Genomic DNA, 14231 nt, shown 5'->3' with positions numbered 1-14231 from the left:
AGAAATATGGGATATAGATGCAATAAATAGGTAAAGGTAAAGGGACCCCTGACCATTAGGTCTAATCGTAGCCGACTCTGGGGTTGCGGCGCTCATCTTGCTTTATTGGCTGAGGGAGCCGGCGTACAGCTTCCGGGTCATGTGGCCAGCATGACTAAGCCGCTTCTGGTGAACCAGAGCAGCGCACAGAAACACTGTTTACCTTCCCGCCAGAGCGGTACCTATTTATCTACTTGCACTTTGACGTGCTTTTGAACTGCTAGATTGGCAGGAGCAGGGACTGAGCAACGGGAGCTCACCCCGTCGCGGGGATTCAAACCGCCGACCTTCTGATCGGCAAGTCCTAGGCTCTGTGGTTTAACCCACAGCGCCACCCACGTCCCTTATGCAATAAATAAATGCCAACAAAAACAAAAGTTGGTAACCCTCCTGCATAAGGCAACTTCATCTGTTCCTAAGTGACTTGGCTGTGGATGTGAATGAATTGAAGAGGGAGGAAGAAAGAGCACTAAAAATAAAGTGAAGGGATAAAATGGATTGGGAGTCCCACACCTGCAACTTTAGAAAGGGTGACTAGGGAGAGAAAGAGCAAACTGTGGAAGAAGCCCAGAAAACGGGAAGAGAAAGATACCAGTGCTAAACTTTGGAGGGATGAGGAGGCAGGGAATGGCCTGGAGGAGGAAAACTGGGAACTTTAAAACGCACAGAGTCAGCAAGGAGGCAGCTGAAGATCTAATTAGAGGCCCATTTCTGTCAAACTTTGCTGGAGTCAACACAGAGTTGCATCACTGTTAAAGGAGGCTGTCAGAAGAAAACAAGTAAAGCACGGGGAATCCCCTTCAGCGATTATGTGAGCATGCACATGAATTTATCCAGGCCAAAAGAAATATCCTTTACACATGAAAAATTCAAGAAGTGTGGCTAATGGAAGAGACTAACTTTGCCAGCTGAATAGTCTGAGGGATTTTAGGATGCTCAAAAAGGCATTTGCTGAACAAATAGCTAAAGATATTAGGACAAATAGTAATCTTTTAATAGAAAATGAAGTTACCTGTTAGGCTGTAAAGCAGTCAGTCAGTCAAAGATGATAATGATATATCAGCAAAGCTAAGACACTCCTAGCTCTTGGTTCTTCTCCTCACCAAACAGAATGAGTACAGAAATACCTATTTCAGTGGTTATTCTTCTCTGGGTGATGCCCTCAAGTAAAGTTGCCTGTGCTGCTGTGCTGATCTCACAAAGGAAGGATGCATAACAACCGAAGTTCAGAATTTGAATTGGGCTCAGCCTCATTGTATGGGTCTGCCAACTGGATTATTTTCCAGCCACAGGTGTTGATAGAAAGAAAGCAGACTTATTGTATAAATCCCGGCTTGGAATTTTATCAGAAAAACTGCTTTGGTACTGGGCCAGGGCTAGACAATGGCCAATTCATGGCCAGCCCAGACATTTTGCTCCATAGGATAGATCAGCAGATCATTATTCATGCTTGCCCCATTGAACATACTGGGACTTGACTTCCAAGTAAACATGCATTGTAAATCCTGAAGACTGACACTGGCTAAGGTGGCCAGATGCAAAAGGGAACAGGACTTCCTGTACAAGAAGAACCCTGCTAGATCTGTCCAAAGGCCTATCTAATCCAGCATCCATTTCTCACCCTAACCAATCAGTTGCCTATGGAAAGCCTAAAAGTAGGGCCTGATTGCAACAGTGCTCTCTTCACTTGTGATACCCCAGCAACTGTTTTCCAGAGGCATGCTGCCTTCAACAGTGGAGGGAAAATGTAGCCATTGTGGCATTGATAGCCATTGATAGTCTTATCCTCCAATTGTTGTTGTTTAGTCGTTTAGTCGTGTCCGACTCTTTGTGACCCCATGGACCAGAGCACGCCAGGCACTTCTGTCTTCCACTGCCTCCCGCAGTTTGGTCAAACTCATGTTGGTAGCTTCGAGAACACTGTCCAGCCATCTCGTCCTCTGTCGTCCCCTTCTCCTTGTGCCCTCCATCTTTCCCAACATCAGGGTCTTTTCCAGGGAGTCTTCTCTACTCATGAGGTGGCCAAAGTATTGGAGCCTCAGCTTCACGATCTGTCCTTCCAGTGAGCACTCAGGGCTGATTTCCTTAAGAATGGAGAGGTTTGATCTTCTTGCAGTCCATGGGACTCTCAAGAGTCTCCTCCAGCACCATAATTCAAATGCATCAATTCTTCGGTGATCAGCCTTCTTTATGGTCCAGCTTTCACTATTCCCCAATAACTTTGTCTAATTCTGTTTGAAAGCCATCCACGTTGGTGGCCATAATTACATCTTATGAAAGTGCTGTATGAAAAGGAAACACTTTGTGTACAAGATGGAGATGTTGGTTATAATGCAATCCCAGAGAGATCTTGAGAGGGTGTGGTGGGCATGGGTAATGCTGAGCCAGTTTGACTATTGAGGCAGCTTCCTAAGTTCCTGTGCTCTGACAGAAGGTATGAAACTCTCATCTGGAGTACACCATTCACCAGTTCCGTCATCTAAAGTCCCACTAACTGTCATCAGCTCAGCCTGATCCATGCCAAGTTTTCTTTTATTGGCCCTCATCCAGCACATTACTAATTCTGGACAACAGCTTTGGGATTCCACTGCCTCATTGGTATTTGAGAAAAATGAGAACTATTACGAGGAGTCATCAGCATACTGATGACACTAAGCTCCAAATTCCCTAATAACCTCCAACAGTGGTTTAATGTAAATGTTTTAAAAGCATATGGAAGAAGACAGAACCACAGGGCAATTCCCAAAGCGTAGAACAGGAGTTCCCCCAACAATACTTTAGGGCCATTTGGCAGTAGGAAAAGGGCCTTTCTCATTTTCAGAGCACAACTTTTGCATGCAGAAAACCCCACATTCAGTCCCTGCTGGCATCTACAGTTAAAGGAATCAGGTAGCAGGTGGCATGCAAGACCAATGCCTGAGACCCTGGAGAAGATACTGCCAGCTTGAGTGGGCAGCAGTGGACTAGATAACCAACACTCTGACCAAATATAAGGCAGCATCCTATGTTCTTCTGAAACCTACAGAAACAGTGCAGAGCAACTCCATCTACAGTGGTACCTCGGGTTACAAACGCTTCAGGTTACAGACGCTTCAGGTTACAGACTCTGCTAACCCAGAAATAGTACCTCGGGTTAAGAACTTTGCTTCAGGATGAGAACAGAAATCGTGCTCCGGCGGTGTCTCTTTCTCTCTACCCATTCCATTTACAAAAGCCTACTGGACTAGCTATGGGACGCGGGTGGCGCTGTGGGTAAAAGCCTCAGTGCCTAGGGCTTGCCGATCGAAAGGTCGGTGGTTCGAATCCCCGCAGTGGGGTGCGCTCCCATTGCTCATTCCCAGCGCCTGCCAACCTAGCAGTTCGAAAGCACCCCCGGGTGCAAGTAGATAAATAGGGACCGCTTACTAGCGGGAAGGTAAACGGCGTTTCCGTGTGCGGCTCTGGCTCGCCAGAGCAGCGATGTCACGCTGGCCACGTGACCCGGAAGTGTCTCCGGACAGCGCTGGCCCCCGGCCTCTTGAGTGAGATGGGCGCACAACCCCTAGAGTCTGTCAAGACTGGCCCGTACGGGCAGGGGTACCTTTACCTTTTTTACTGGACTAGCTGCTGCATCTTACTTCAACACTGACCTGGAGCAGCTGGCGAGCTTAGGGCGGATCAAACAGCGAACATGGCTCCCTGCAGCTCTCAGCCCCTGACTGTTTAAGGGGTATGGCACTACTTTAAATGTAGAGTGCATAGGGGCCCCATGTCAGAGTCAGCCCAGAGGTATAAATGAGGCAAGTGACTTTGACAATGTGTTTGCTCAAACCACAGAGGTTGAAAAATGTTTTGTCTTGGTCTCCACTCCCCACCCAGTTGCAGAGGAGCGAGGAGACCTGATGTCTACTGAAAGCCTACTCCCCTCCCCCCCTCACAACCACTGCCCCAAGTACATAGGCAAAGAAAGCCTTTGTCCACAAGAGAAGGGTATTTGAGAAGGAAAATAAATTAGACATTCCTATTCACCCAGATTGACAGATTCAGACTGTGCTGGTGGTGGAGGATTTGTCATGCTGTCACCTGTATTGTATAGAAAACTGGCCAGGATAAGAGAGAGAGGGAGAGAAAGAGAGAGGACAACAGGATGAGTAGAAAGTCAGTAAAATGGTGAGAAGGCAGCCACAGGAGACGTGGCAGAGCCCTTCACTGCCTAGAATTGTCTGATGATTTAACATTCACACTACAAGCCATTGCTTCTGCTCTAAATGAAATATTAACTGTCCTGCAGTAAACTCAAGGCATCCTGTTCCTTGTCTAGGTTCTTATATGAGAAGAGACAATAGAGGGCCAATAAGCTACCAAAGATGCTTTGCTGTATTTTATTTTGAAAACTGGTTGGGAAAAAGAAATCCACGTTTCAGAGGCCTTTGTTAGTTTTCAGGAGATGTCTGAAAGTAGGCAGGGATTATTCTTGCTGAGCCTCTACTGGCAGGGAGTTCCACAGGGCAGGGCCCGTCACATGGAAAACTTGGTCTCAGTAAAGGCTGAGCAAACCTCAGCAGTGCCCCATCAGAGGATCTCCATGACTGAAGTGGAGCATAAGGAATCAGATGGTCCTTAAGACACTATGTGGGGTTTTGTGAATTAAGACATATATAAATTTGCTGTGTGTGTAGATGCTTTGTGCTATACCCGTGATGAAAGCTTTTCTAGAAGAAAGGCCTTGGTGGGCTAGTTGCTCCCCATCTATGGTCCAATAATCCAATCAGGGAGGTCATTGGTCACTTTATATTACAGGTAGCAGAAGTTGGATTGAGATCCAGCGCTTTGTGTGATGGCTGTTCCTAACAATTCTTAAGTTTACTACTTGTGAATAAACCTCAGATATGAATTAATTGTGCTGCGGGCCTCGTATGATTTGTGCTGTTTGTGTATGTTTTTGTAGATGTTTGTCTCATTGAATACACATATGGGGGCCAAATCAGCACTGGCATGTATTTTAAAGAGAAAAGCACCTACAAAAATACATGCATAGAAAGTTCAAATGATTTTTTAGCCAGGGAGATCCAGTGGAGTGCAAAATGCTGGAAGTTTTTGGCTACATTCAGTGTGTAATTTAAGGGTTAGTTCTGTTCTGAGTGTTAGCTACCCAAGAGGTGTATGTGTTGTTGTGGAGGAGCTTTTCCTCTGTCTGGTTGGTTGAATGTCTTTCTGTTATATACAAAGTCTGAAGTAAATAAAGTATAAATCTCTTCAATTGATATACTGCTTCTGCTCTGTTTTCCTCAGTTAAGTGTTATCAGGATTTCTTTTCTATCTGGATTCCGTCTGTATTATTTAAGTAATTTTTTTTAACACAAAAAGGGATTGTTTGAAGTTGGCGTGAGTCTAAGTGAGGACATGAACCCAGCTTTCCCAGGTCTAAGTATAGCGTTCAGTGTACTCGATCACAACGTTCACACCCATGAACCAAAGTACTAGGAAAGGATGAAAAGGTTTTTAAAAAATAGATTGAGGTGGGGTTAGCTCAGGCATATGTTACAGAATTTGATGCTGATGCACGTATGCATTATCACTGTTTTATGTTCACTCCCCATTTATGACCTGTAATGTTCCTGGGACTCTTTAAGTGTCTCAGATGTTATGGCTTTTAGCAGTTGACAGTCCCAAGCTCTTCCCATATATTTCAGAATAGAAATGATGGCCTTATTAAGAGTCACAGCTGGATCCGAGCCAATCACTAGCTGAGGGGAGAAGCAAGAGGCGATTGGCAGTAATTGTCACCAAAATGGAAAGGGAATTATGAATCTGGTTCATACATGTCCTTTCAGATGGAACCAACTGCAGTGACTTTTCGCCGAGAAATTAAAATTAATGGTCTTCCTTTCCGGACCATCATTTTATTTATTCATTTGTATTATGTGGGAATAAGGTGCAGAGCTACTGGAGCAGAACCAATGCAGCAGGAAGTAGAGGACTAAGAGAAAAGTAGGAGGGGAGGCGTTTGATCCAGAAAGAAGAACTGCAGAAGGGTTTAAAGTGGAGTGTGTAAATTATGGTTTAATTGGAGTAGTCCATCTTCCAGTCACAAGTTATTATAAAATAAGACATAAACCTTTGTTTCCTTAAGGACATGAACTACCTGTGAACGGATGGTATTTTAGGAAGAAACTTCCCCTTAGGGTGTGTGATTACATAATCGTTCACAATAGGGTTTCTTGCGAGTTCCTGTGAACCATCTGGTGCATGGCATCACCAGAAAGAGGATATTGGTCCAACAGACAGTCTAATCCAGTGTGACAATTCCTGTGTTCTTGGCTTTGATTATTTATTTATTTTAAATACTGCCCAGCTATAGAGACCAGCTCTGTCTCAAAAGGTTACCGACTTCTGTATGCCTCTGGGTTCCAAAATACAAACTAAGAATGAGAGGAGGAGGAAGAAAAGAAGGGAGGGAGGAAGGGAGGGATTTAGCAGGACAGAGAAAAAGATTAACAGCAGGAACGTGGACGGCCAGGATGGTGGGAGCGAGAAAAGGAAAGTTCATTGCTAATTAGAAAACTTGAACTGAGGAAAGTTAATTAGTAATGAAACTTCTGACTGAATGATGTGGATTTTGAATACCGGCTTTGTCAGAAGTTGAAATTAATTACACGCTTAGATACAGGAGAGGGTTTGGGGGTGGCGAGGGGGAAGAGAAATAGAAAGGGGTGGAGAATGAGATACAGCAAAAAGCAGGATTATAAACCTGGTTCAAGTTTGTTGCCGTGGTGACTAGAGATAGTCCCTGTGGCTGACAGTGGTGAGACACATTGAAGGAAGCAGATAGTTATAATTAACCCTTTCTGAATGCTCTTGATTCCGTGTGTGTGTGTGTGTGTGTGTGTGTGTGTGTGTGTGTGTGTGTAGGTGGATAGGACATGGAGAGAGATTTACAGAGTTCTATTTTTCTCACTTGACTTCTTTTATCTCTCGTCATTCCTTTTGGACATGCTGGAATTTGTCATATAAATATTTAAGCCCCTCCATGACTGATATGGCTTTTCACTCAATTTATGCTAAATTTTGCCTGTGGTGCCACAGACTGAAGGGTGTGTGTGAAAGTCACCCACTGCCCCAAAGGGACAGCAGAGGATTCTGACAAAAACAGGAGTGGAAATTGTCCAGAACTAAGATCGATCCAGCAAATACAATTGGTTTTCACTGTCTGAAAATGATACATAATCGATTATGTCTCTGTGCCCAAATTCGCATTGTGTTTCCTCTGAAATGAATAGGGTGGAATAATGTAACGGCAATGTAACTTATGCAACGACTGTAATCCATTACTTAATTTATGTAATTTCACCACAGCAGACAGCAAGATGAATAACATAGTTTTTGGCAGAAACCCAACGGCAGCAGAATGGAAACAGAGCTGTGTGTGTCGACCACAGGGTGGAACAGAAAGCGATGCCCAAAGTTACTTGAGAAGAGGGATTGATTGTTAAAATACTTAGAACTGTATCTCTGTGAGGGGAATAGGGATCTCCTAACAACTCCCAGGACCCATAACAAACTACAGTTCCCAGGATTCTTTGATGGAAGCCAGGACTGTTTCAAGTGGCATGATAATGCTTTCAAGGTATTGTGCAAATGGAGGCTTAGCATATGAAAAGAGCTTTGCTGGCCTATCTAGTCTAGCATCTTGTTTCTCACAGTGGCCAGCCAAGTGGCCCTGGAAGTCCACAAGCAGGAGAATAGCCTCTTCCTGCTCTCTCCATCTCAGATGAAGCATTTAAAAGGAAATTTACACACACGACTTGAGTTTCCAACCCGTTTACTCAGTATTTTTTAAAAAGAAAGTCTCATTGAAATCAATGGAGCTTACTTTTGAGTAGACATGCACAGGATTGCACTGTTGAAAAGGCTTCATGCTTCCATGTGACTGTCAAAGTTAGATGGTGTCTGCTGCTTAAGTAACTGCTGAGAAGATCCTTCTGATCTGACCAACCTGTGTTACTCATTTTGTAGTTATGTATCTGTCCTGAGGTTTATATATTTGGTATAAATTAAAATAAAGATACAGCAATGTTATCCTGGTCATCTATGTGCATTTCACCACTGAAGTATCCATTCTGCATTATTAGACTGCCAAGGGATAGTCTGGAATACTTTTTTTGCACTCTTCAAACAATTTAACACAGACAGGAGAACTGGCACACAGCATATTGCTGCCTCTCCGGAGCAAAATGCAGGGCAGAGGACCATTGAGTTTGGCTGCTGAAACATTCCTGGACAAAAACCGAAGCCAAGGCAGATCAGGTTCCGCTACCAGCTTCTCTTCCCTGAGGGAACGTACATATGTTTGTTCCAAGCTTTTGGTGGATGGAAACTGGAACTGTTCCTGTTCTGCAATGCCAGTAGGAATTCAAGATGCCGGGACAGTTATGTTGAAAGGAGTTCCTCATTTTACGGTTGCTTATTTTAGAACTTAAGAGGATACACTGTAAATTATGTATAGACCTTATATGAGAAATGTAGAACTTTCTGGAACATAAGCTGCAAGTCCCCAATTCCCTTTATATAGATTGGAAAAATGGAGCTGTATATTTCAAGAACTTATGGAGAGTCTCTCTCAGCGAGTCTTCTTCTCAGATATGCATCTTAACTGCACTCCTCTCCTGCCCACAATGTCCAGAGTTAAGGGGGCAGGTTTTGCCCTGCCATGGTAACATCCCCAAGTGTCTGCCCTTTCCTTTCTCCATAGTGTTGAATAGAGCAATCACTTAAATGGGCAAAAGAAATGGGGTATGTTTGTGGAAATCACTAGGGTGGGAGACTCAATCCAGTACTATACATACATGTGGGGGAGCGGGTGGCGCTGTGGTCTAAACCACTGACCTTCTTGGACTTGTTGATCAGAAGGTTGGCGGTTTGAATCTGCGCGATGGAGTGAGTTCCTGTTGCTCTGTCCCAGCTTCTGCAGTTTGAAAGCACACCAGTGCAAGTAGATAAATAGGTACTGCTGTGGTGGGAAGCTAAATGGCAGCCACTGTTTAGTCATGCTGGCCACACGACCCAGAAAGCTGTCTGTGGACAAACGCTGGCTCCCTTGGCCTGAAGTGAGATGAGCGCTGCATCCCATAGTCGCCTTTGCCTGGACTTAACTGTCCAGGGGTACTTTACCTTTTAACTTTACCTTTTTATTGGGCTGTTGCACATGCATTTTCCCAGACTTAAAATCTTTATTGATGTGTTTGGGAAGAAGACAAAGGGCAGAAGTGGTCTGGATTCAGCCTTCCCAATTTCCCCAAACCAATGATCAGTGCAATGCCACATCCAACCAGAGATACGCTAAGGGTGTTTGCTTTCCTGCGTTCATGGTCTTAAACTGAACCAGGGCATTTACATGAAATTCAGTCCCATTAGATTCAGTAGCATGTGCATCCTTTACCACTTTAGGATTAGGACATAAGCCTGCAAGCACATCTATTTGGAAGGAAGCAGGTAAGTAAATGCATTCAGGAATGAACTATCAAGTTGCATTCCTCTACTTGCTTCTCCTTATATCTTTCTCAGCCTATTTGCTATTCCCACTGAGCAACAGACTCCAGCGTATCTTAAATCTTCCTCAAAACTGTGCATTCTAGTAAAACCCGGTCTCCTTTTATCTGTATAGATGTTGATTGTAATATTCATGGGTTTCGGTAGCTCTTTACAAGGAGGAATAATAGGGGCTTTATTCTCATTTAAATGAAATTTAAATGTATAAGCTACAAAACAAAGGGCATTAAAGCACTTTCATTGAATTTAGGGCTGCTTGCCAGTGCAACAGCAATTTAGAAAACTTTTAGCAGAAATGTAAATCTGGATTTAGGATAGTTCAGTCTGGGAAGGGGGAAAATCAGTGCAGGATTATATAGAATAAAAAGGAGTGTAAATAATAATCCAGGCTTTTGTGTGTTTCCAGTGCTTCATAATACACAAAGAGAAGTGGCATTTAGTGAAATCTGCAAAGTCATTTTGGGTGGGGGGACTATCAGAAAACTACAATAAAATGACTCCGAGTCTCTGGCTATTGATTATTAGGCATTATCTTGGTATGAGCCTCCAGAAATGAATGTTTTGCCATTTAGTCTGATAAGCATCTGCCAGGGCAACATGCAGCAGCTAGGAAAACAATTACAAGGGCTATCAATCCTCATGCTTTAGGATGTTTACTGATTACCAGCTGGGGTAAAGAAACATATTTTTCCCCTAGTTAAAGTGTAGCATAATTAAGCCCATTATGGAAGTTACATCCAGCTTTGGTCACTGTTGGGAGCAAAATAACGGTTTAGATGAACCAGTGTTCTGTTCCTTCCAGTGTGGCAATTGGAAGAAATTAGTATCCCTAATTTCTTGTGAAAGAGACGAAGAGAAGACTCATTTGAAAGCAATCTAGTTTTCATTGGCCTCCACTGTAGGATAGACAATTCCTCCAAACCAATCTTTCCTCTCTAATTTCTTCAATCTATTGCTTCAGTGTGGACATACACCTCAAGCAGGCACTTCTTCCTCATTTGCTGCTGAGAAATGATTTACAGAATTTTGGATGCAGAAAGGGGCAACCAAAATGCCGAAGGGTCTGAAGCAACTGCCCTATGGGGGAAGAGTTTTGGGGAGAAAGGCAAGTAATTGTGGTATGGAGATGAAGATGGCATGGTATGGAGAAAGATACAGATAAAATTTCATTATTATTAATATTATTATCATCAAACAGAAACCCAGGGGCATCCTGTGAGGCTGAATGATGGGAGATTCAGGATAGACAAAAAATAAGCGTTTCTTTAAGCAACACATGGTTAAACTATGGAACTTGCCACCACAGTTTGTGGTAATGTTGTTGTTGTTTAGTCTTTTAGTCGTGCCCGACTCTTCGTGACCCCATGGACACCAGGCACTCCTGTCTTCCACCGCCTCCCGCAGTTTGGTCAGGCTCATGTTTGTAGCTTCGAGAACACTATCCAGCCATCTCATCCTCTGTCGTCCCCTTCTCCTTGTGCCCTCCATCTTTCCCAACATCAGGGTCTTTTCCAGGGAGTCTTCTCTTCTCATGAGGTGGCCAAAGTATTGGAGCCTCAGCTTCAGGATCTGTCCTTCCAGTGAGCACTCCGGGCTGATTTCCTTAAGAATGGAATTTGTGGTAATGGTTGTTGCCAACTTGGACAGCTTTAAAAGAGAATTATTCAAATTCAGGTTAAGGCTACCTATGGCCACTAGTCAAGATGACCTCCAGGATCAGAAGCAGTATGCTGGGGAGCAACGGAAGGAGAGAGAGCTATTGCGCTCAAGCCCTGCTTGTAGACTTCCCAGAGATATCTGGTTGGCTACTGTGGAAAACATGATGCTTGATTAGATGAGCCTTTGCTCTGATCCAGCAGTTCTTAAGAAATAAAAAGATTTCACAAAAATGGAAACGCCAATAGAAGGGGACAGGGCTCAAAACATTGGGATGTATTGATAATGGATGGATTAATTCACCAAATTACAAGTCAACACAGGAGGCAGAAATCCAATTGTTTTACTGCAGTGCAGTAACTCAGAGCAGGGCTTTTAGTGTGGCTGGCCCTTTCCTGTGGAATAGCATTTCTGTTGAGATACAACAGGTGTCCGGTATCTGCACTTTCCAGAAACAACGGGTGACATATTTGTTTCCAACAAGCTTTCCCAATTGAATGAATGTGTCACTGCCATGGGTGTCTACTTTGTGTTGTTTTTAACATTAATTTGCTGTTATTTTCCATGCTGTTTTAAACTGGTCTTTAGCTGTTTTATTATATTTTGTACTTCGCCTTGTATGTATGTGGAAGGCAATTAATAATATTGTTTGGAAGCAGAACCTCTGAACTTGGCCCTCTTCAGGCGCTGTCAAACTCATCGCAATGATCACTCAAGGGAGGAGAGCAGCACTATGCACATTCGCCCTGACCCTCTCCAAGGCTGCTCACAAGTTGAAGGCATGTCAGCTGCAGGACAACCTGCCAAATTCACATAGGCTGTTCCCATGAGCTGAAACCTACATACATTTGGCAGACTCCTTAGCTGCAGACATGGCCACAACCCATGGAAGTGGTTGGCATGGGGTGTTGACACACAACCCTGCTTGTTTGCCAATGCATGAAGAGGGTTTATATGTTTGTACCAAGTGCGTTGAATGATACTGCTTTTGGTTGATGTTATTTGATGCTAAGTGAACCATAATAAATGTGAGGAGAATTGTAACTGTAAGCTATAATATATTTTGTCATTTGTGGGGCGGGGGGAGGGTTGTTTATTGAGTTTTCTTAATGGGCGAGATGGAAAGAAAATAAATTGATGCCACAAAAAGGGAAAAGAAAGAATCCTCCTCATATAAACCTACTGTTCTGGTGTTCTTTCCAGCCTATGCATGCAGAATGTCATAAAAATATGTTTATTATATCTGGTTTTAAAAGGATTTATCAGATGCTTAAAAATTGATGTTTGCGTTTTATCATGTTGAATATTGCATTCAGATTTACATTCATACAGGACTTTGCTTTCCTCCTTCCTCCATCAGCAACCTGAAGTGGTTTTACTCAGGAACAGATGTACCACCTGATGTATAATTTGTATGAAGCCCCTTTGGTCTGGTGGTGTACCCGCTGCATAGCCTGAAGTGAGGTGTTTAAGGGATTTGTTTTTGTTGCCTATGGGATTTGTGTGTGTGTGTTTTAAATGCTTTTATTCTGCCAGAACTTTGACTTGCTTGCACTCTTTGTGGCTGAGTGTTTTTCCTTGACTTTATTTCTTCCTCCCACTTGGTTTGAGTTTGTCAGTATGATGGTGATCCTACTGAATTGTGTGACCCTTGGGATGTACCAGCCTTGTGATGATATGGACTGCCTCTCCAACAGATGTAAAATTTTGCAGGTAAGTAACTCCTTCTCCATAATGGCAGTAGGTGAACTACCATGTTGCCCCCTCTAACCCACCCGCTTGGGGTTTCTCAGACTGCCAAGCCACTCTTGCTTCAGAGTAGATTGGTGAGCCCTTTGTTCTCAAAACTCAGGAGACTGGTTTATCACAGGACCTTCCTGTAGGTTTCTACCATCTCCCTTCCTTTGCCCTGTACACAATTAACACAGGCAACACTGCTGTTTCTTCCCTTCTCCCCTACAACAGAAGGAGGGGAGGAAAGAGCCACCCTCTTCCTTGCCTGCCTTGGCAATACTTCTGGCTTCTCTGTCTGAACCAGCACATCTGCTTTTGTGCTTTCCAATGCAAGACTAGACCACATTGCTGCTACAAGAAGCGACTGCCACCATTTACAACAATGAAACATCCCAAATACAGTGTAGAATAATGTTATGTCAGTGTATGTTTATGTCAGGGAACTGCCATCAGCTCAGAGCTGGGAGGTGGAAGGGCAGTTGTGTTATAGGGAACCTCCGAAAATCTTGCGAAGCAGTTCTTCCTCTGGCGAGGAGGGAAGCCCCATCTCCAGTGGAGAGGAAGTGGTGGGAGCAGGGGATGCTAGGGAGAGCCTCAACACTGAGCCTGAGCAAACCGGAGGGGAGAGAAGTACCCCTTTGCCAGCGCCCATGCTGCACAGTAGGTTTAGGCGCAGGGAAGGGAGGAGAAGGTTGGGGGTCATGCGACTGTTATCCTGGAGGAGGTATAAGGACCGCCCACTCCCAGATTCTGCTAGCGAGTGAGCCAGACATGAACTTGCGATGCTCTTCACTGTAAAAAGTTTTCACTAATAATAAAGACAGGTTGGAGTCTTGCCTGTTTGCTCTCGAGCAACCTCACCAGCACCTGACAGTTTGTTCTGAGTATTGAAATTAAGACTTGCTCAAAATGTTGTCAAGTATAAGGTAGAGGGAAAATAGCCGTGGAGACAAGTTGAAACCCACCTCACTTATTCTTATGGGTCTTTCAGGTTTTTGACGATTTCATCTTCATTTTCTTTGCTATGGAGATGGTTTTTAAAATGGTGGCCTTGGGGATCTTTGGCAAGAAATGCTACCTTGGAGACACTTGGAACCGCCTGGATTTCTTCATTGTTATGGCTGGGTAAGTTCCTGCCTTCTTTTTGAAATTCTGAGAACCGTTGGATAAAAGCTGTAAATATGGGAACTGGGCACTATCTATCAGCGTGCTTTGAACAAAGTGCAGGGCCAAGCCGAGTATGGATATAGATTTGAATCTCATATACTTCAGTC

General features: G+C 43.9%; 1 protein-coding gene across 2 annotated transcripts in view; it reads left to right on the top strand.

The window, feature by feature from the left end:
• Positions 1–14231, top strand: part of CACNA1I (calcium voltage-gated channel subunit alpha1 I) — a 293249-nt gene that overhangs the window by 135685 nt on the left and 143333 nt on the right. For both annotated transcript variants that reach the window (XM_077934953.1, XM_028745913.2), the window contains exons 3-4: positions 12825–12936; positions 13949–14082. In XM_077934953.1, coding sequence (XP_077791079.1) covers positions 12825–12936; positions 13949–14082 — 246 coding nt within the window. The remainder of the gene's footprint in view (positions 1–12824; positions 12937–13948; positions 14083–14231) is intronic.

The sequence above is a fragment of the Podarcis muralis genome, chromosome 10, assembly GCF_964188315.1.
Source record: "Podarcis muralis chromosome 10, rPodMur119.hap1.1, whole genome shotgun sequence".
Lineage (NCBI taxonomy): Eukaryota > Metazoa > Chordata > Lepidosauria > Squamata > Lacertidae > Podarcis > Podarcis muralis.
The sequence above is the reverse complement of the archived record's forward strand: the minus strand, read 5'-3'. Positions and strand labels throughout refer to the sequence as shown.